Source organism: Emys orbicularis, chromosome 24, assembly GCF_028017835.1.
Source record: "Emys orbicularis isolate rEmyOrb1 chromosome 24, rEmyOrb1.hap1, whole genome shotgun sequence".
In the NCBI taxonomy this organism is placed as follows: domain Eukaryota; kingdom Metazoa; phylum Chordata; order Testudines; family Emydidae; genus Emys; species Emys orbicularis.
Window position 1 is genome coordinate 14288616 of NC_088706.1, and position 21601 is coordinate 14310216.

The following is a 21601-nucleotide window of genomic DNA, read 5'->3' on the forward strand; positions in this document are numbered from 1 at the left end:
GACCCATGCACCCAATGTAAGTTCTGAGGGCTGCCCTGGGAGCCAGAACTGGCTTTGGGAGAGAGTGGGTGCCTATAGCTCCGCGTGCGTGTGCACAGCCACACGTGCTCCTGTATGGTGTGTGTGCCCCATAGGGGGGCGTGTGCACAGCTGTGTGTCACTCACTTGTTTAGACCAAGGGTTGGGGGCGGTTTTGCGGAACGCAAGTGAGTTTTCTGAAGCTTGGTGCTTTGGTGGGTTGGTTTGAAAGCCCGGGAGCTTTTAGGTGAGCCCAGCGACCCACGGGACTTGCTTCCTCTGCTGAGCCTGGTGCTTCCCCCCCTCAGTGCCCTATGGCCCCAGGGCCCTAATTGGCACGTGCCCAAAAAACAGACAGAGGCTCCCCCCATCCAGGCTCTCATGCCACCGCATGTGTCTGTGCAGCGTGAGCCCTGACTCCCAGGGGCCTGCTCCCAGCAGTGGGAGCCATCCCCACCCATGGGGCCTGCGTCAGTGACACCCAGGGAGCAGGGCACTAGCCATGGCCAGCGGGCGGTGACCCCGAGCAGGTGTCTGCCCTCAGAAAGGCCCTGGTGCAGTGGCTGAGAAGTGGGGCATCGAGTGAGCAACGCCAAAGGGACTCGGCAGCCAGGCAGCAGGGACACAGCCCAGCCCACGCGCAAGGCGAAATGCAGCCTTGGCCTGCTGCTCGTACCACTGGCTGTCCCGTCTCCCTGTGAGATGAGGATTGAGCCCCGGCGGCCTGACTCCCAGCCCCCTGCTCCAGCCCCTGCAATGATGGCCGTGCCGCATGGCCCTTCCCTAGGGTGACCAGATGTCCCGATTTTATAGGGACAGTCCTGATTTTTGGGTCTTTTTCTTATATAGGCTCCTATTACCCCCCACCCCCGTCCCGATTTTTCACCATGGTTGTCTGGTCACCCTACCCTTCCCCTGCCCCACCAGTGCCGCAGCCTTGGCAGAAGGGGGGGGTCTCCTGAGATGCCGCGATCAGTGAGGGGGTCGTGTCCTCAGCCAGCTCCCCTTGCCCCACCGGCCGGGCAGCGGGGGTAAGCTCAGCATGAGGCGGAGGGGGCAGGGCTCTGGACCCCTTGCAGGTTATAGGTATCCCATCAGCCTGCCTGCTGCCCCCTAGCGGCCACAGCCCAGAACAGCACTCACCTGCTCTGCCTATAGCGCAGGGGGGCGAGGGCTTTGTGCCCACACGCCCCTGGCAGGTGGGCTGGGGAAGCTGGGCCTGCTGGTCTGGGCAGGGAGGCCCATGCCGCAGAGAGATGCCCAGGGTTTGCCCAGGGTGAGTCTGGGAGGGGGGACCTGGGGAAAGAAGATGAAGGAGCCCAGGGGGCTTGAGGTTAAGGGCCCTGGTCTCCAGGCACGAGGGGCTCTGAGGTGGGTGGGGGTCTCTAGGCGCCCGGCACGAGGGGCTCTGAGGTGGGTGGGGGTCTCCAGGCGCCTGGCACGAGGGGCTGTGAGGTGGGTGGGGGTCTCTAGCGCTCCCCTGCTCACTGTAGCAGACCCACCCCATGTCTCCCCCCACGGGCAGGGCATCCAGCTGTCTGCGGCACAGCTCGCGGCAGTGACCGAGCCCGGCTCCTTTCTCCTGCCCAAGTCGTCCCCCCCCCCCCCCCAGCCCATCCGCAGCCAGTAACTGCAGCGGCTCCAGCCTCCCCCCCTCCCCCCCCCGTCCCGCTCCTCGCCTCCCTGCGGAACTTTCTCTCTGAGCAGGGACCCGGAGCCCCCTTCGCAGACCGGGCTGGGGGCGGCCCAGCCAGGGGGAAGGAGCCAAGCCCGCGGGCCCCTCGGACGCACCCAGCCCACCTCCGCCAGCCGGGGGCTGCCCTGGGCCGGACCCCGCGCCCTGCCCCGGGAAAATGGTGAGTGCGTCCCGCGGGGTCACCTTGGGCTGGGGGCGGTCCGCGGAGCCGGCTCAGGGGCCCGGGGGGGGACAGAGAGCAGGACTAACGCCCCCACCCCCCCCGGCCGATCTGCAGCCGGGCAGCCGAGCAGCCAGAGAGGATCTCCCCCCCCCCCCGGAGCTCCGGGGGCTGCCGGTGGAGCCGATCCCACTGCGGGGCCCTGAGCCCGGCGGAACCGGGGCTGCTCTGCCCGGCTGCTGCCCCTGGATTCAGCTGCTCGTGCACTGGCGCACCGGCCCCCGGGGGATCGGCCCCCACGCCGCGGCCCGGATCGGGGCCTGCCGGGTACCCCGGGGCGCGCAGCTCCCAGCTCCGCCATCCGCTGCAGTGCAGCGCCTTGGGCCGGGCTGTCCCCAGCGGGGCCGGCTGCCGGGACCTCCCTGCCAGCCGCTGCGGAGGTTGTGTGTGTGTGTAGGTTAGCGGCGCCTGCACCCCACTGACACGCTGCATGCCCAGCCGGCCGGGGGAGCTGGGGCCCGGGGGCATCATGCCATCCTAGCCCGCTCTGCCGAGACTGTCCTGGCGGCTGAGACCCATCCAACTCATTCCGCAGAAAGCAGCCGCCAGCCGCCAGATCTGCCCCAGGGGCCAGAGCTGGGTTTGTGCCAGGAACGAAGGCAAAGCGGCCTTACAGCCTGCCCCAGCCCCCTGTGTCTGCAGCGTGACCCCCAGCTCTTCCCATTGCGAGCACCCCAGAGCCAGGCCAGAAGGGTCCCGCATGATCCCCCATCCCAGTACCCCACAGGCCGCCCCCAACGCCCTGGACTTAGACCTCCAGGGGACTCGGCCTTTGTGGGGCAGAGAACAGGAGGGACCCAGGTGCGCCAGTGGCCCCCCACCCCCACAATGGCAGGGAAATGGTTAAGTGAGATACACCCAGATAATCCAGGCAAGTGACCTGCACCCCACGCTGCAGAGGAAGGTGAATTCCCCCCCCCCCCAAGGTCCCTCTGACCTGGGGAAAATTCCTGCCTGACCCCACACCTGGCGACCGGTTAGACCCTGCCTCAGCAAGTGGGCAAACATGGGCCTGAGAGAGAGAATACTCAGTGCCACCTTGTCTTCCCCACCCAGCGTCCCACCTCCAGCCAGGCCCATCCCTGAGGCTTCAGAGGAAGGAGATTTAAAAAAACCGCTCCCAGAACACATGGGGGGGGGGGAAAGACGACCCTTCCTGACCCCTGCCAGTGGTGGGTGGAAACCCTGAAGCTTTGGGAACATAAGCCATAAACTGGAAGGGCCCCCCAGCGCTGCTGAGCCCTGCCCCCACCATCCCTGGCAACCCCACCACACCGCCCCACGCTGCCATTTGTCCAGCTCTCACTTCAAACTAAACACCTACAGCTCCTGGTGGGAGGCTGGCCCACACCCTGGTCCCAGGGGGGCGGGGGAGGGGATGGTGTAGGGTGCGGAGCTGTTTCCCTAGAAAGGAAAGAGAAAAAGAGGAGGAAGAAAATGTATGAAGCCCTCTCACTGTGCCCGGATCCCCCAGCCCCCAAGGCTTTGTAGACCCGGGTGGGGGACCTTCTTTATGAGGGGCACGCAGACGCCCTGGCTCTTGTTGCCAAGGAGAGAGACGTAGCTGAGCCGCAGGTCCCAGCCTGGAGGGGATGTTTGTGTGTCAGCAAAGTTGCCCCACTCTGCCCCCAAGGCCAGTGCTCTGCTCCGCTGCCCGGGGGCTGGCATTGACCCCGGGCCAAGCGGGCAGGACTCACCAGCGTTCCACACCCACGTGGCACGCCCGTCGCACAGGTGCAAGTGACTGGGAATCGCTGTCCCTTGGCATGGCCTCTTCCCACACCGGTGGAGGGACCCAGGGCTGCCCCCCGGGGGCAGTGGCCATCCTAGGGATGGACCATGGCCTCCTCTCCCACCCCAAGGCTTGTCCCGTCTCATGTGCCCAGGAGGTCCAGTGCTGGGAGGCAGGGTTCTGCCTTGGCAGCCACGGGGCAGGCTGGGACCTGGGCACCTGCCCCCCTCCCGCTCCCTTTGAACCCCCCCAAGAGGAAGGAGACAGTGAGTGCACCACTCCTTATCCCCTATAGGTGGCAGCAGCAGCCTCCCAACATTATAGGGGCCCAGAGGAAGGAATTGGGAATGGCCAACAATGTTCTCGAGCTGTACTGGGGGTTTTTTTGTGGGGGGGGAGGGGAGAAGGGGGGCATTCAGGGAGCAGACACTGTAGCCCAGCCTCTCGGGAGGAGGGACGTGAGAGCAATTCCCAAGGAGTCCTGGTCCCAGAAACTGCTGGCCAACTAGCCAGCCGCTTTCTGTACCCAGCAGGGCCTAGTGGTCAGAGGACAGCTGGGTTCTAGCCCAGACTCTAAACGCTCAGCACTCCGATGGCCAGGGCTGGAAAAGCAGGGGGCTGTGGGTTAGGACTGAGGGGTACCAGCAAAGCGGGGTGTGTGGGGGAGCCCAGAGCAGGGGGCTGCAGGTCAGGATTGAGGGGCACTGTGAGAGCTGGGGGGAAGGAGGGAGAGGGGAGCCCAGGGCTAGGATAGCAGGGGGCTGGGGGTGAGGACTGAAAGGCATCAGCTGAGTTATAATAGCAAGGATTACAAAATAACAAGAGTTTGGGGTTGGCTCTAACCCCTCCTGTTTCAGGACATGCGCTGCCCTCTAGCATGGGGGTCAGGAGAGGACTTGCCCTGGGAGCCGGTTGTCCCGTCACTGCCGGGCTTTTACTGAAGCTGCTGGTGACAGGACACTGGCCTGGATGGACCCCATGGTGGAGCCAGTGGTTAATCATCACCTTCACTTAAACATTTCCCATCCGACCGGGACGCAGGAATACGGGAATCGGGACAGTTTACCGAGGGCTGTGGGGGATTCTCCATCACTGACAATTCTGACGTCAAGACTGGATGTTTTTCTAACAGATCCGCTCTAGGAATTACTTCGGGGTAGGCTCTGGCCCTGTTATACAGGGATCAGATGAGATGATCACAATGGTCCCTTCTGGCCCTGGGATCTAGGAACCGATGAATCTCTGTGTAGCCAGGGTGTGGTCATGGCCCATGCTGGATGGGAGGTGGAACATGAACCTCTGAGCTTGGAAGCAGCTGATTGGCCGCGTCTCATACACAGACTCCAGCTTCCATCCCGCCAACCACATCCTCATTCTAAGGAGAAGCCTGTGTAGATGCTCAGAGCAAAGGGGGCGGTTGGGGGCTCAGGGAGCCCCGTGGCGCAGCCTCCCCGGGGTGGAGCAGGCAGCCCAGTTCGGTGGAGGCGCCAATTGGGCACATTTCCCTCACACAATGCAATTAACCGGCTTCAGAAATAATATTTTCGAACAAAAGCTGAGCCCCCCCTGCTCAGCAGGGCAGGTAATAAGCACATTAGAGCCAATTTCATCACCTGCTCTTGATTCAATTTGCTTTAATCAGCCAGTGTAATGGTGTATGGCGCTCCGAGCTGGAGGCAACGAGGAGACAGCACCTCCTTTCCCTGGTGTGGGCATCCCCGGCGAAGCCGGGCTGGCACGGGCTTGTGCGGCAGTGGGATTCAGTCGTCACTGTAGGGCACTGACTGGGAGCTAGCTGTGATACCGTGCGCTTGGGGACAGCCCAGCACGCTGCGAGCCCAGCCGAAATCGAAACAGTAACTTGGGACGCTGGGACCCCCTGCAGGTGGGGCTGGGAGCCACGTGTCCAGCTGGGTGGAGCCCGCCCCATAGCGGTACCCACCTGCTGATGGGAGCAGCTGTGTATGCTCAGCTCACATGGATGCCACGGGGCTCTGTCTGTGCTGTCCTCTAGTGATACTTAAACTGAGTCAGAGGGAGAGCCGTGCCCACCTGCATGGTCTTAAGGCACTTTACAAACATCCATCTCTCTCTCTCCATCCATCCATGGCCATATCATCTATCTATCTATCCCCGTGCACCCCCTCTATCTATCTATCTATCTATCTATCTATCTATCTATCTATCTATCTATCTATCTATCTATCTATCTATCTATCTATCTATCCTTCTGTTTCTGCGTCTGTCAATCCCTTGGCATCTGTACCTCTCTGCTGTCTGTCTCTCGTACTCTCGTAATCTCCACCCTCCCTCGCTCTCTTGCACTCACCCCCAGTATCTGCCCCCGTCCCCGCTGCGTACCGGGTCACTCACACTCCATGCCAGGAAAGTCACTGTCCTGGGTGCTTTGGCCTGGGGCTGGTTCTGCCCTAACCTCGAACGAGTCCCCGCGGGCAGCTGGGGAGTTTGATGTCACTGTCCAACATCCCTTTGCACGAGGGTCAGCCAATGGAACTTCCACGCTCCCTTTGCTCTTCAACCCTGCGTAGGCACCGGGGGCTCTGGGGCAGGCCTGTAGGGGGCGCTGGTCTCTCTAGGGGCAGGAGAGCTCCCTGGCAGTCAGGAGTGAATGGGTGCTTCTCTTCTCTCTGCTAGATGCAGCCCATGTGCCGTGCCACCACCCTGCTACTTCTCATCGCCGTCCTCTCCTCCCCGCCGGCGCTCAGCGAGAGGGGGCGCAAGAAGGTCGTCCACGTGTCAGGTGAGTGAGGGGCTGGCTCGCCCAGCTCCCACCAGATGGGTCCCCCCGCCCTTTGCTCACTAAGGAGGTCTCAAGCGCGCCCACCCCAAGAGAATGGTCACCTCCGGGGAAGGGGAACAAAAAACGACCCACGCAGGGCTGGAAAGGGATGGTTCCAGCCCAGAGACATGGGGAACTGTTGTCATGGAAATATCACCCAAACCTTTTCCCCGAGGCACCAAATGGGGAAACTGAGGCACTGAGCAGAGTCACATGGCCAGTCAGCGGCCGAGCTGGGAATACAACCCTGGAGTGCCAACGCCCAGCACTACCCCCCTGCTCCAGCCCGTCTCTCACAAATGCACCTTTAACTCTAAGGGCATTGCTCACTCTTCCCCCTCAGGATGAGACAGGAGGCCGGGGAGGGGAGTGGGGGACTCTGCACCCAGCACCCCGTAGGTAGATTTGATTTCCACCTGCAAAAGTGTATAAGACCCTCTTTCCTGGTAAACAGACAGGGCGATTGTCTAGTGCCTCTTGGGCTGGGATGCGGGAGACCCACGTTCTATTCCTGACCTACTGCGAGACCTTGGCAAGTCACTTCCCTGCTTGGTGCCTCAGTTTCCCCTCCCACCCTTTATGTATTTAGTCTGTACCATGTTTGGGGGCAGGGAGTGTCTCTCACTGTGTGTCTGTGCAGCCTTTGTCTCCTACACAACAGGCCAGCTGAGGTCTCTAGGGACTGCTTGGCTATAGGTACTGGTCTCACTTTATAGGAAGGTTGTGTTTATAAAGGGTTCATACATGAACATGAGATGTTATAAGAATATCAGCGACCCAGCGAGTACTTTGTGTGACAGTGGTAGGCTAGTACAGGTGGTTCTTAGAACTGGTCAATTTTTTTTTTGTCAAACCAGTTTTCCTTTGGAAAATGTCATTTTGATGAAACCAGATTTTCCCATGAAATTGTATCGTTCTGACTATATTTCCTTTTGAATGTTTTCTTTGAAAAACCTGCTTTCAAACTATCGATATTTTCAAAAGGGGAAGTTTTGATTTGCCGTTTCAAAGTGACTTTTTGTGCAGAAATTTACTTTATTTTCTACATCCAGCAATAAAATGACAATAATAAAAAATGTAAGTTAAACAACAAGCACAAATTAAAAGTAATCATTTTAAAAAGGTCAAAATCAAAATGAAATGTTTCAACTGACCAAAAATGAATTTTTTTAAAATTTCATTTAATGCAAAAATTCAAAATTTTGGCTTTTGGTCCCAATTTGAGCTGAATTTTTTATTTTTTTATCTCAAAACTTTTCATGAGATGGAAACCCGTTGTCCAGCCATCTCTGGTTGTGAGCACATCCTTCGTAGTGTTATAGATGGTTATAAACTATGGTCCCAAGTAACTTATTGATCTGTTGGACTCTAAGAACAATCACTTAACCATATATTAAAGCATCTACTGCTCAGTTATTAACCCTTGATAAACTATTTATAAATGGAACCTTCCGATACAGTGTGACCCCGGTAATAATGGGCAGGTTTTTGCCCCACTCCCATTCTGTTGGCAGTGCAGGGGCCCAGCTTTGGACTGCATTAGCTGGGCACTGACTCTGCAGTACAAGTCCACTGTCTGAACCCACAGCCCGTGGGACCCTGCTTGGGAATGACCTGCCTGCACGAATGACTCCTGGGAGGGAAGTGGCGTTAACACGCCCGGCCACCCTGGCTCTGCTGAGTGACAGGCTCCACCGCTGGGAGTGAGCACCTTCCTCCACGTTATTATGGGGATGCTGCTTTGTCAATAGGATTGAGGCCTCCGGCAAGCAGTGCCTTTGTTCAGCCTGTCAGACGGGTTCCCTCTCGCTCCCCCTCACCCTGATTTCTCCTTTGGGCCTTCTCCTTTGTGCTGCCAGGATCATACTAGGTCCAGAAGGGTTAATAAACTCCCGGTCCCCACCATAGGACATCAGCAAGGTTTGAACCCAGGCCTTCAGCACATGCCTCTGTCTCCTGAGCTAAAAGAGTAACTCCATCAACAGCTACTACTAGTAGGCTGTTATACTACAATGGATGAGCTCAAGAGGCCTCAACCAAGACTGGGCAGCCCTGGTGCTGTGTGCTGTACAGACACAGTGAGAGACAGGCCCTGCCCCAAATTGCTGACAGTCTAAACAGAAAAAGGGTGTGTGTTCTGAGGCACAAGGACATTAAGGGCCTTGGCCAAGGTCACACACGGACATGGCATAGCTGGGAAATGGACCCAGATTTATGGAATCGCAGCCTGCTGCCTCCATCACAAGCCCAGCCGCCTTCGTCAAGCCCCTAATGCAGATGCATTCCAATCAGTTTCAATCTGGTTTATATCTCTTTAGCTCCATTCAGTGACATTTAATATCGATTTAGTTAAACGGGTGCAATTTCCTAGTATAGCCAAGGCCAGCCGGAGAGCGAGGGAGCGTGATGCAGAGAGAAGTGGAGTCAGAGAGACCCAGACAAGCAGTCGAGGGAGCATGAATCACCTTGTTTTCTTCCCCAATAAAAAGGAAGGTTTATGTCCTCTCTCTGGAGATTTGAGGCTCATTCGCAGGGGTGGATTCCTGCTTCCAAACGCCACCACCCCCAGCATCCAGCAAGGAGCTGAATGGCTGACAATGGACACAAGCTTTTCCTAAGGTTGGGTCCGTTTGTCTCCGGCCACCTCTCTAAGGACTGGCCATGTGACAGATGGGCACCCTCCGTGAACGTTTAGATGTCACATAATAACGTTCCCCCCGCGCCACTGCCCAGCCTAGGGCAGACAGCTCACAACACGCGTTTTAGTGTCGTCACGTGACATGGAGAAGCGGCGGCTTTCTCATTTCCAAGCAACCTGAGAGGTTGAGATGGAAAAAAACAGTCGGACCATCCAGCCCTTCTCCCAGCTCCTGAATGTTAGCAGGAGAGTTTTGTATTTTTGTTTCCCTGGTTGGTTTGCGGTTTGGTGCGGCGGGGCAGGGCAGGGGGTGGTGTGCTGGCTGGAGGAGGGGTGTGTCCCCCCTAAAGCCACCGCTAGCCTTTGTGTCTATGTGTAGAGGATGAGAGCGGGGCCGTGGTGGTCCAGACGGCGCCAGGGAAGGTGGTCACCCACCGGGGCGGGACCATCATCCTCCCCTGCCGGTACCACTACGACGTGTCAGCCCACGACCCTGCCGAGATCCGCCTCAAGTGGACCAAAGTGATGGACCCGATGTCTTTCGTGGACGTCTTCGTGGCCATGGGGAAGGAGCGCAGGGCCTTTGGGAGTTACCGGCGGCGCACGGCGCTGCAGGAGGACGGGGCAGGGGACGCCTCCCTCATCATCCGCAACGTCACCCTGCAGGATTACGGGCGGTATGAGTGCGAGGTGACCGATGAGCTGGAGGACGACACGGGCATGGTGAAGCTGGATCTGGAAGGTAAAGGGAATCCTGGAGACACTAGCAGGCAGCCTGCAAGCCCCAGGCTGCCTTGCACACCCAGTTTTATGTCACAGTTTTGCACGCACACGTGGCCTGACTACCCAACGTGTGCTCATAAATCCTGTTCACAAAAGCTCTGGACTGCCATGCCCGGCGACTGTACGGAGACAAAACGACGGTGCACGCCCACTTAGGCCATGTCTACACTACCACTCATGTCAGCAAAACGAATGTATTGGTGCAGCAGTGCCGCTGTGGGCTGGCTAGCGTAGGCATGGCCTTAGAGTCTGGTTTTGTGCTGTCTGCACTGGCGCTCGGGTGGGTGTAACTTTTGTCGCTCAGGGGTGTGGATTATTTACCCTCCTGACTGAGGTAAATTATACTGAAGTAACCTGTAGCAGAGACAAGGTCCCAGTGTCCTGTCCATGCAATCAGAGCCCTGAGTGGAGGCCAGGTCGTTAGCATACACCTTTTGTCTGAGGTTCTCAAAGCATTTTTGCAAACAATCCTTTAGCCCGGGGAGGGAGGAGTCACCCTCTCTTTGCAGCCAGCCAGCCGGAGAGATACATGACTTGGCCAAGGTCAGAGAGAATGACACAGCCGGGAATAGAATCCAGGACTCCTGACTTCCCCGTCCTTTGCTCTAACCGCTAGATTTCACTGCCCCCAGGCGGCCAGACTCCCTTCTGCCCTGCTGTAATCACTGCCTCACGCTTGGTTTGCTTTCCTCAGAGTGCATCCATGTAGTTTCAGGCGGGCTAATCCTGGATCGGCGGGAGGGCGATCTGAATAGGACAGCACGCGACTGCTGGAGAGGTGCCCTTGGAGCATACCTCTCTATCACCTCGCTCTGCGGCCTGGCAGAACCCAGACACCGGCTCCGGGCAAGGTGACGGAGGAGCTGGTGCCTGGGGTGGCAGGGCTGAGAGATGCAGCCGTCACTCCCAGCTGTGGTGCCGGGAAGCTGCCGGGAGGCAGTCGGGCTGAGTGCCGCGCAGCTCACCTTGTCCTACTTTCTTTTCAAAAGCAAGCGTTACGTGCCCAGGCCAGAGAAAAACCCAGCAGCTGCCAGGGCAGATAAGTCCCATCGCCTGCGCTGTGCCTGCCACCTGGACAGCAGCCCCATGGCTAGTGTCGGCTGGTATTAGGCTCAAGGTTTGGATGAAAGTTCAGGTGGTTCCTATTTTACACAGGGGGGCAGGTCTCCCCGGGGGTTAGAGCAGGGTCGGGGGACAGCTGGGCACCGGGGGGAGAATGTGGTCAAGTGACTAGAGCAGAGGGCAGGGAGCCAGGCCTCCTGGGCCCTAGATCCAGCTCTGGGAGGGGAGTGGGGGCTAGTGGTGAGAGGAGATGGGAGGGGTGACGAGAGTTAGGAGTCTTAAGTTCTCTTCCTGATCCTGCAAGGAAGTGTGGGCCGGAGGTCGGCTCACAGAACCAGGAGGCAGGAGGCCAGGCTTCCCCTGTGGCCCCCGGAGCAGACTACTGGTCCCTCTAGCCCGGTATCCCTCCTCCAGCAGCGGCCAATAACTGATGCTTCAGAGGAAGGTGGAGGGGGGGAACCCGTAATACACTTGAGCAATTGTAAAGTAATGTGCTTGAGGAGGTGGGGGGGAGAAACACCTTCCTGACCCCTTCAATGCCCAGCTAGGGCCCTGAAGCCTGAGAGCCAACGGCCCTTCCCCCGCCCTGCGCAGCTCCCCATTCGGCAATTGCTGTAAGGCCCCCGAGCCAGCGCCTTGCTCTGCTTGCGTGTCCCTGTAGGAGTGATCTTCCCGTACCACCCGCGCCTCGGCCGCTACACCCTCAACTTCCATGAGGCCCAGGAGGCGTGTCTGGCCCAGGACGGCATCCTGGCCTCCTACGACCAGCTGCACACGGCCTGGCTGGAGGGCATGGACTGGTGCAACGCCGGCTGGCTGGAGGACGGCTCCGTGCAGTACCCCATCTCCAGGCCCCGAGACGAGTGCGGCCGCAAAGACACCCCAGTCGGGGTCAGGACCTACGGGTACCGGCACAAGGACGACGAGCGCTACGACGCCTTCTGCTTCACGTCCAACCTGAACGGTAACAGCCCCTCCCCTCTGGGGGGCAGGGCCCAGGGGGGCAGCGCTGAGATCCGCAGGGCATGGAGCACGCTGAACGCTCAGCAAGAACAGAATACTTAGCGCATGCTGGGTTTAGCAGGGCGGGTCAGGTTCATTAGCCTTGCTTTACAGGGGGGAAACTGAGGCACATAGTGTGTGTGGGGGCAGGGAGTGGCCTGCACAAGGTCACACAGGCAGCTGTGGGAGAGCCAACTCCCCGGCCTTGTGCTTTGCCTAACGAGCCAGGCTGCCTTGATGCTCAGTGTTTTCTTACCCACCCCACAGCTTCGACTCCGGTGCCCCATTCTACTAGGGTCTCAGCGCCGCCCCCACACTAAGCTGTGTGACTCACACCTGTCACCCGGGCTTTGTTCTCTCTCCCCTCCCCAAGGGGGGAATTGTGCCTGCGCCGCGGAGGGCTTTGGGATCTCTCGATGTCTACACTGCTGTGTTTGTGTTGGAGAAGGCAGGGCAGAGCACCACCTGGAGTGGTGGGCGCAGGGCTGGTTTGGGATGGCCCCTCCTTCCTGAGGGAGTTCATCCTGCAGCTTGGGACTGGCCCCCGAGGAAGTTCTGGCCCCTGCCCAGACGAGCGTTACCCTTGTGGCAGGGAGTTCCACAGGGCCTGACGACCGGAGTTGTCAACCACCCTCCCCATCCTGGAACTTGAGGCTCTTTTCTTCCCTTGCAGAGAAGGCCTGAGCCCTTGAACTGGACTCCTGTGTGGGCTACTGTCCCCTAAGCTGATCCCCCTCCCCTGCTGGTGCGTGGCACGGCAGGTCCCCCGGGGGCACAGGGCTGGTTGAGCGGCAGCGAGGGCTCATCAATGGGGGAAAGGGTCATTGGAATTTCCAGAAGCGTTTCTCATTTCAACCCGCCTTCATGCCGCTGTCGGCCCTCAGCACGGGCATGCGGATCCCGCTCTGGAGAGAGCCCGCGTCTCTCCCTACCAGCCCCCCCAAATCCCAGCCCCCCAGAGCAGCGGCTGTTCTCTGTCCCACTCCAGGCGCTGAAGGAGCAGGCTGCGTTCCCCCATCAGGGGACGCTGAGTGGGGAAGCGAACGGCCCATCCCGGAGCCTGGCCAGTAGCCCTGGCCTCACTGGGTTTTGGCCCTTTCATTGTATTTATTCCTAGCCTAGCCTTGGCATCATCTCCTCCTCCATACCCCAATCCAGCAGGTTTCAACCTTGTTTCACTTGCAGACCCCTAAAACATTTCAAATGCTGGGGCGGACCCCTTTGGAAATCTCAGACAGTCTGCAGCCCCCCCCCGGATCCACAGGCTGAAAGCCACTGCCCCAGTCCGTCGCCCAAAGGCCCCAACAGCCTGAAATGCCAGGGAAGAGGTCGAGGGCCGAGGCCCCAGGGAATTTAAACACCCTGTACCTGGCTGCCCGCCCTGTGCTCAGGTGCGGCTGGTGGAGTCCCTCCCTCGCTATTAGCCCGTGGTGATTGGCTGCTGGACGGGCCTGGTTCATTGCCTTGGGATTATTGGGAGTTAATTAGGCGCTAAAGCACTTGCGTGAGCAGCACACTGGGTGGTTGCAGCTCTCCGGGGCCTTTTATGATTTAACAGTCACAGTCGCTGCTGGGGGGAGGCGCAGATTAAAAGAAGGGGTGGGAGGGTCAGGAGCCAGGAACGCCAGCACCCCCAAGCGTGGCCCAGCCCACGCTGCCCCGGTGCACAGACTGTGGGATCAAGGCCTAGATCCTCCAAGTTAGTTCGGTGTCTGAATACCACGGAGGGTCTGGCTGGGGAGGGGAAGCGCCATGTTTTCCTAAGTGCTCTCCAGTCGGGGGTGCCTGGGGGGCGGAGTGCCCCTGCACCCAGCCACGGCAGCTGGAGTTATGGCCATCTGGCAAAATCGCCCTCTCTGCACCCCCTGCCGCTGGGGCATCGCAGCAGCCCGGCGAGGCAGGGAGATGCTGTTCCCCCCATTTAACAGCTGGGGAAAGAGGCCCAGATCCTCAAAGGTGTTTAGGCTCCTACTCCCATTAGTTCCGATGGGAGTTAGGAGCCATGGAGGACCTGGGCTAACGTGACTTGCCAAGATCACACGGGGAGTCTGTGGCAGAGCTGGGACTTGGACCTGAGTGCCAGCTGGCACCCGAGCCCCTTCTCTGTCTTACCTCTCGAGCTGTGCCCGCAAAGATGGGGGCAGCTGAAATCAGGGGCCACTTTTGGCTTAAGCGCTCCCCTTTGAGCAGAGCCAGGATTCTAGCTCGGGGACCCTGGCCCTGGTTCCTAGCCTAGTGCTCGCACCGTTGGGTAACGCTCCCTGCCAGGCCGTGTCGTTGGAGGGAGGCGTCACTGGGCTTGCATGGGCAGGATGATACCCTAGTGAGGCGCCCCCATGCACAGCCCTTACTTAGTGCTCTGCTTCTGGACACCCCAGAGCACTTGCCAAAGGGGAGGCTCATTAGTCCCAAGGTATAGATGGGGAAACTGAGGCACAGAGCGGGGGGAGGTTACTTGCAGAATTGAGGTCAGCAGAATTGAACCTACCCATTGGACTACGCTGCCTCCCTGGGCAGTGGGGTGGGGATAGGCTCAGACCTGAGGCAGCTCATCACCTGAATGGTGCAGCCCTCGGCACCCTCCCCCCGTTCCTCTGCTGCGGATCAGTGTCACACGATGGCTTTTAAGCACCCAAAGGCTTCCCGGGGCTCCCCTCCGCAGTCATTGATCTGGGCCCCTCAGCTGCTGGGGTCTTGCCCTGCCTGCCCCTGGTGCTGCGTCCTGTGGAAGTCAGTGAGATCCCTCAGCTCTCCCTGGGGCGGGGCAGGGCAGGGGGTGCTGTCAGCGCAGCCCCATGGCTCCCCCTGCCCCTCAGCCTGAGTCTCAGCCCCCCCAGCCCCGGGAAGCACCAGCGATTATTGCTGAGGGGATTCTTCGTATCCACCCCCCCCCACCCGCCACCTAAGGGAGGAGGGAACGGCAAAGGGGTCCCTGCTGACACGAGCTAGGCAGTGCTCAGCCTCTGGGCAGGGCGCTTTGGAAAGGAGAGACCCTTCCTCCCCCCCAGCCCGCTCTCGGTAGCAATGACAGAAAGAGACCAGGGGTTTCTGGTGGGACCAGGGGATGTGAACACGGTGTTGGTGGGAGGTGCTCCGAGCCCAAAATCCTCTCTCTACTCTCAGGAGTGGGCAGTAAAAGCCTCTCCCCTCCCCACGCCCCCATCTCGCCTTTGGGCGTTCAGTCCCGGTGGCCTGCTCAGCCCTCGGCCTCTCCGCTCGGCTTGCCAATGAGGGGGCCCAAGTGCCGGGGAGCCTCAGCGGGACGTGGCTGAGACCCTCTCAACTCATCTCACCGACGCTCCCAGCCTGGGCTGCAGCTGGAGCATGGCTTTGGCTGGGCGGTTCTCCGCCTGCTGTCCCCAGCCCCGGCCTCCTCCTTCATTCCCCTTCTCTCTCTGGTAAAGGCAACCGGGTTTTCTAAGCGGTCGGATGCAGATGCAGGGCACCTTCGACCGGCTCTGATGCCACTCAGAGGGAGGCGTCTCTTGCTGTCTTTTAACGATGGCTTTTATTGCCGGGACAGCTTGACGTGCTGTCGTCGTAACATTGGCTGCTACATAAATCTGCCCCATTAGCGCTGGTTTATTGGCTGCCGGGCGCGATGGCAGGGGCCGCCGGCGAAGCGCTGGTGGGGTGGAAGTGTGTGCTGTGGGCTGTATGTCAGCAGCCTTCGTCGCTCGCTCGGGCTCTGAAAAGCCCGGCCTCCATCGGGGGCTTTGTGACGGGCCGGAGCCGGGGACCAGGGGGCTGTTTCGCTGGCCTGTGTGCAGTGAGTTTGATGAGCCTCAGCCAAGGTCCTCATGCAGGGGAGTCCACAGCACTACAGCCAGTGGTCTCGGGGTGGGGCCTCCCTGCTGGAGCCCATGCTGTTCCCTTCCTGTATCCATCCCCCTTCGTCAGGCTTTGAACCCCCGACTCCTGCCCCTCCAAGGCACTGAGAGACAAGAGGTGCAGTCCCTCCCCCTCCTTTTGCAAAGCCACCCCCAGCCCTCACAAATCCCAGCAGGACTCAATGCAGACAGAGCCCCCCACGCCTCGGGGAGGGGGGGAACCTCTCCCCCAGGGCAATGGTGCGAGAAACGTGGGTGTAACCAGCACCAGCATTTCCACCGTCGTCTGACTCTTCAGAGCGGCTCGGGGCGACGGGGGTGGTACAAATGTGGGTGCGTTTACACTAGCTCCCGCTGTCAGCGGCACTGGCTTTAGTGCAACCAGGTGAGGTTTCCCCGATGGACAAGGTCCTTTGTGCCGTAATTCCTGCCTCCCCGGGGCAGAAACAGGGGAAGGAGAAGCAGGTAATTGCACCAGAGAGAGGCACGGATGATGGATGAAGCCAGGGCTACACAAGACAAATCTGAGCTAGAGGGGCTGTCCCTGAGTGTAAATTACAGCACTCTTTGGCTGGCAGGGCTGGGGGGGGGGGAGAGGGAGGTAGAGTGCGGGAGAGGGGGCTCTGCAGATGTTTATTTAATCATGGCAGGCGGGATAAATAGCGGCTGTAATAGCTACGGGGACTCATCACCGGCCGCAGCGCTGCAGCCCCCATCAATCTCCATGTGTCTAGGAATTAATTTCCAGGAGCTGCCTTTATTCCTCTGCAGCCAGTCTGGCTCAACTGCTCCCGCTCCCCACCTCTGGCTGATGAAGGCCTAGCCCTGCCTATGTGCCCCTCCCATCCGGCTGGGACTGGGAGGGCCGGTTTGCCCTTGGGCGGAGGGCTGGGAGGAGGTAGCGTGGCACAGCTGGATCCCAAAGCTGCACCAGTGTCCTGTGGGGCAGAGAGGGGACCAGGCTCGGGCGTCATGGCTGCAAAGGGGATTCTTTCTCAAGGCTGCTGGACACAGATCCACCCTGGGGTCCTCTCGGACTCAGCGGCTCCCTTGTGCTGCCCAGTGTCTACAGCTCATGGGCCCAGGGGAGCTCTGTCCTGGCATCAGCTGCCGCAGCCCCCAGCACGGGGGATGTTGGCAACCAAGCCAGAAATTCAGCTCCCTCCCTGAGACCCATGGCTAACGGGGGCTAGTCACTCCCTTGACATGGCCCAGCACGGCACCTTCCCTTGCTTTCTTCCAACAAATACTAGACTGGGCCCCTTGGGCGGCCGTGTCCCCCTGCTAGGTCTGAGACCCCCCCCCCCCCCCCAGCATGGAGAGGCCGATCCTGGAACTGGACGTGTAACCAGTCCCTCCTGGCTGCGCTCACGGTTCATGCCATGGTGGCAACGGCAGGGTCCCATGGCGGGGACCCCTCCCACCAGTTACAGGCATGATCTACGGAGGTGCCGAGCACCTGTGGTTCCCCCAGAAGCCAATGGGAGCTGTGGGTGCCAGGCCTTATGGGCTTAGGACCTGCCCACTGTGCGTGGCTGATGCCCCGGGCCCAGCATGGCCAGTCTTGGGCCTGGTGCCCTGCACCTCTTGGTGGGGGTGGGGGAAGCTCCATCCCTTTAACCCGGCTCCTTCTCTTCCCCCTCCAGGCAAAGTCTACTTCCTGAAGACCTACCGCAAGCTGAGCTACCCCGAGGCCCTCCAGGCCTGCAAGAAGAACGGTGCCAAGGTGGCCAAGGTGGGCCAGCTCTACGCTGCCTGGAAGATCCAGCTGCTGGACAAATGTGAGGCGGGCTGGGTGGAGGATGGCAGCATTCGCTATCCCATCGTCAACCCCCGGGCACGCTGCGGGGGCCAGGAGCCCGGCGTCCGCAACTTGGGCTTCCCAGACAAGAAATACAAGCTCTTCGGGGTCTACTGTTACAAGAAGGCCAGCGAGGGGTCCCCCAAGAAGGGCAGTGAGGGGTCCCCCAAGAAGGGCAGTGAGGGGTCCCCCAAGAAGGGCAGGGAGGAGCCGGGCAAGGGGAGGCCTCTCCAGGTGTAAGAGGCAGCCGCGGTTGCTCTGCTGGGGACAGAACCATCAGACGTGCAACCATCAGACAAACGCCGCAGCTGGAGAGCTGCTACCATAGTAACTACCCCCCCCTCCCCCAGCCATCCCTTCTCACCTGGAGCCAGCTGTGAGCCAGGACCGTGGTACTGGCCGCTGAGCCCCAGGGATCTGGCATTTCTTGGTAACAGCATCACAGGAAATAGAAGGGAACCCCCCACCCTTATCCCTTTCCATAGCAGGTGGGGCCGGTCCCACGGCGTGGCAGGCTAGGGCTGTAGTAGAGAGGGGAAGGGGGCTGGAGGGGGACCATGCCAGCTTCAATTCACTTGCTTTCTCCTGCAAACGGACATCCAGCCTCTGCACTCCTAGGGGCCGCTCCTGCCAGGCTGTGATGCAGCCGCTGCCCCCCTCGCTAACCCAACCTCCGGATTCCTTCTTGGCTTCACGCTGCTGCGGCTAGTGCTTGGAATCGAGTGTTTAGGCCTTTCTCTGCTTGCCGAGGGGGCAGGGCTGGGCCCAGGATCCCCCATGCCAATGCCACGCTCCTGTCTGGGGCAGGGGGCTGTTCAGATGTGCTACACACCAGCAGCGCTAGGGTGGGTCCTGCTGAACTGGACAGGCCTTGCGCCCTGCTTCTCTGATGACTGTGGAGGATGGAAACTCAGAGGGGGCGGAGGCTCAGAAGATTAATGCCTGGGTCCAGCTGAGAGCCCTGGATGGGGAGCGGGTGGACGAGTGCAAAGTGTCTGCTGGGGATGGCACCGCCCGGTGGAGTTTACGGCCCATTCCTGTCAGTGCTTCAGCTAACGGCATCGGAGCAAAATCAACAGCTTCCCCTTGCCCGCAGCGCTGTGAAGAGAAGCAAGAGACCAGCGGCGGCGTTGGCGTCCTGCTCCCCTTGCTGCCTGGGATCTGCACAGCTCAGCACTGGTCATGCTGACAAAGCTCCCTAAGGGACCAGACGCCACATACCCAGCACCACATTCAAGGCAAAGCCCTTGAAGTAAGCAGGGATAGGCCTATGCTCCCTGAATCTACCCTCTGTAAGAGGCCAGGAAAGCAGGCACACCGAGAGCGGGTCTCTCTAACTTAAGCTTTTGTATTGCAAAAACCCTCTGAGGTCCCTATAAAACATCTGGCTGAATAATCCCATCTGCGGAGGTTAGTTTAATATTGTAACAAGTCCATAGCCGTGTAGGAACTATGCCATGCTCCTCCAACTGATCCAACTTTTCAGTGACAGCGGGGACAGAACTCTGACCCTCCCACTTCTAAAACACTTTGGGGTGAAGGAGATTCCCCGTTAGCTCAATACAGTACAGGGTATATGGTACTCAGTGGCACAGCTCAGATTCCATCCAGTGGGTGGCAGTGGTGCCACACCCACACCAGCCTGCTCATTGCGATAGTTAGGGTGAATCGCCTTGCCTCTCCCCGCCACTGAGCACATGAAGCTAGGCACTATGGGAGAGCAGGAATCTGGCAAATCGGGCATGGTTAAGCTCAAACAGGCACTGACTACTGCAGTATGAAATTGGGCTGTGGGCGCTTCGCCGGGAGGGGCAGTGTTTATGGGTCGCCCAGGGCTGATGCTTGCTGCTGTCCCTTAAACAATCAAAGCACAGGTGGGGGTTTTTCCCCCTCCCGCGCAAAGAAAAAAGTGACTGGATTTTTCGTCCCCGCAGTGCTGTTCTAAGAGATCCCCAGCCAGGGGCCTCCTGTGAAAGTGGGGGCTACTCTGTGGAGTCGGGGCGACCGATGGGGATTAACACAGCATCGCGATATAGGGCCCCATCCTGCCAGGGGCTGAGTCCCCTCAGCCGCCACTGAAATCAACACCATGCAGGATGGACTCAGAAATGGGAGAGAAATCTAGTGAGGGGGCGGAGCCAGAGAAAGGGGCGGGGACAGGGAAAGGGGGCAGGGATTTGGCTTCCCCCTGCCCTGCAGATGGGCGCTGCCTCCCAGGACAGGGCAAGTGCCAGGGGTTGGACTCAGTCACCCTGGCGGCTCGTAGTGTGTTTCCCTGCTCGAGGCGCAGAGCCTGTCCCGGTGGCTGGGGCCATCTCCCCTCCCCCGAGGCATGCAGTCCATGTGCCGTCTCCCGCTCTCGCTACAACGCTGCATCGCTCAGAGACGCCGTGCGTGACTTCGTTTTCAGCTGCATGAGCTGCATGCATGGCCGGGCAAGGGACACCGCCAGTGACAGGGGACGGAGGCCCTGGTCCCTCTGCTCTGAGTTTAGCAGCAGAGCTGACCAAGGTCTCAGTTCCCCCGACTTAGGGCCAGACTGCAACTGAGGACAGACCTGCAAGAGACTCTCAGAGCCAGAGGTCACAGATGGGCTCCCCAGATCCGCTGGGGCCTCCCTTCTGGCCAGTGGGGGGTCGGTTGTGGTCGCTGAGCTCGTGAAATAAAGGCTTGGCTGCTGATTGAGAATGAACTGTGGACTGACGTCTCTGTACCTGGCTCTCCAGCTCCTGGGCCTGTCTCCAGTCGAACTTCCTGGCTAATCGGAACAAGGCCCATTGATGTGCAAGGTGCTGCACGATGCGCAGGAGAACCAAACATGCAGCGGCTCTGGGGTGAAGCGCAGACATTGGTTAATGGCACCCAGCAATGGTGCAGGAAGGGGGGAGGGGTCGAGAGCCAGTTCCAGCTGCAGGGGGAATGAGGGAGGGAGGCGGGACCCGCGCTCCTGCTCCTTTGGGATCGCTCAGGAACACAAGGTATAGGGGCTGCTCCAGCAGCGCCGTGCCCCCCAGAGCCCGTTGCTCAGCTCCCACTTGCCGGGGGGGCAAGCTCAGCCCAGATCAGTCACTCACCTTGGAGCTCTCCTGCCCAGCCCAGCCTAGCCCAGCCTGGCTGAGAGCGGCCCCAGCCGGAGGTGGCTGCTTGCAGGATGGGCGTGTGTCCCAGCTGGGCCTGCTCAGTGCAGGACGGGGAGTTTGCAGCCTGGGGGCCTGTCAGGCAGCCTCAGATTTGCAGGGGAATCTTATTGTTAGTCAGCGGTGTCATGGGCCTTGCAAAGCCAGTGGCCGTCCCACTTGGCTTTTTGTGCAGGGAGCCAGCATCGCCCAGGGGCTCCCATTAGCCCATTATGTGAGCAACTAGCTTTGTTCAAACTTCGGGCAACCAGGGATTTCCTGGGGCCAGCCCTGCTGGGGGAACCCGCAGCCAAACCAGCGCCTCTCCATGGCCGTGGCCCGGCCTCTGCTCTCGCTTCTCTGGGTCGCTCCGCCAGCGTCGGGAAGGCCCTCTGTCGCAGAACCCGCGTGTGATCAGCGCAGCCTGGAGAACATGGCTGCTGAGTTCTCTGCAGCACCAAATGCAAGCCAGGCGGGGAGCTAATTTGCACGATTGCAGCTAATTTGCATAATTGCCCTGGTGGGGGAATTGCGTGGCGAGTTTTCTCCCGCTGCAGAGGGTGTGTCAGGGAAGTCCACAAGCCGGTGCAGCATTCTGGGGTCTCCCTAGGAGCGTGATGCCCCCACGGTGGCTTCTTTGCATCACTTACGCTCCAGGGCATCGCCTTATAGCTGTGCCATTGCTGACAGGCAGGGATGGCCTGGGCCGGGCTGCGTGGGGGGTGCCTCTCGGGGATGGGGATGTGAATTCACATGGCCTGATCTGGTTACACTGCTCATCAAAGGGGGGTGGGGGTCTGAGCCGAGACAGAGCAAGGGGGTGAGAAGGGGTGAGTGCATCCCCGCCCCTTGGCTCTCCAGGCGCCCTCCCCTCCCCCGCCATGGTGGCCGAATCATGACCCC

General features: G+C 59.9%; 1 protein-coding gene across 1 annotated transcript; it reads left to right on the forward strand.

The window, feature by feature from the left end:
* Positions 1–5323: 5323 nt before the first annotated feature.
* Positions 5324–17822, forward strand: HAPLN4 (hyaluronan and proteoglycan link protein 4). Its single transcript, XM_065422358.1, has 5 exons — positions 5324–5419; positions 6322–6427; positions 9484–9846; positions 11611–11913; positions 17428–17822. Exons 1-5 carry the CDS (start codon positions 5324–5326, stop codon positions 17820–17822), a joined length of 1263 nt encoding a protein of 420 aa, XP_065278430.1.
* Positions 17823–21601: the final 3779 nt, after the last annotated feature.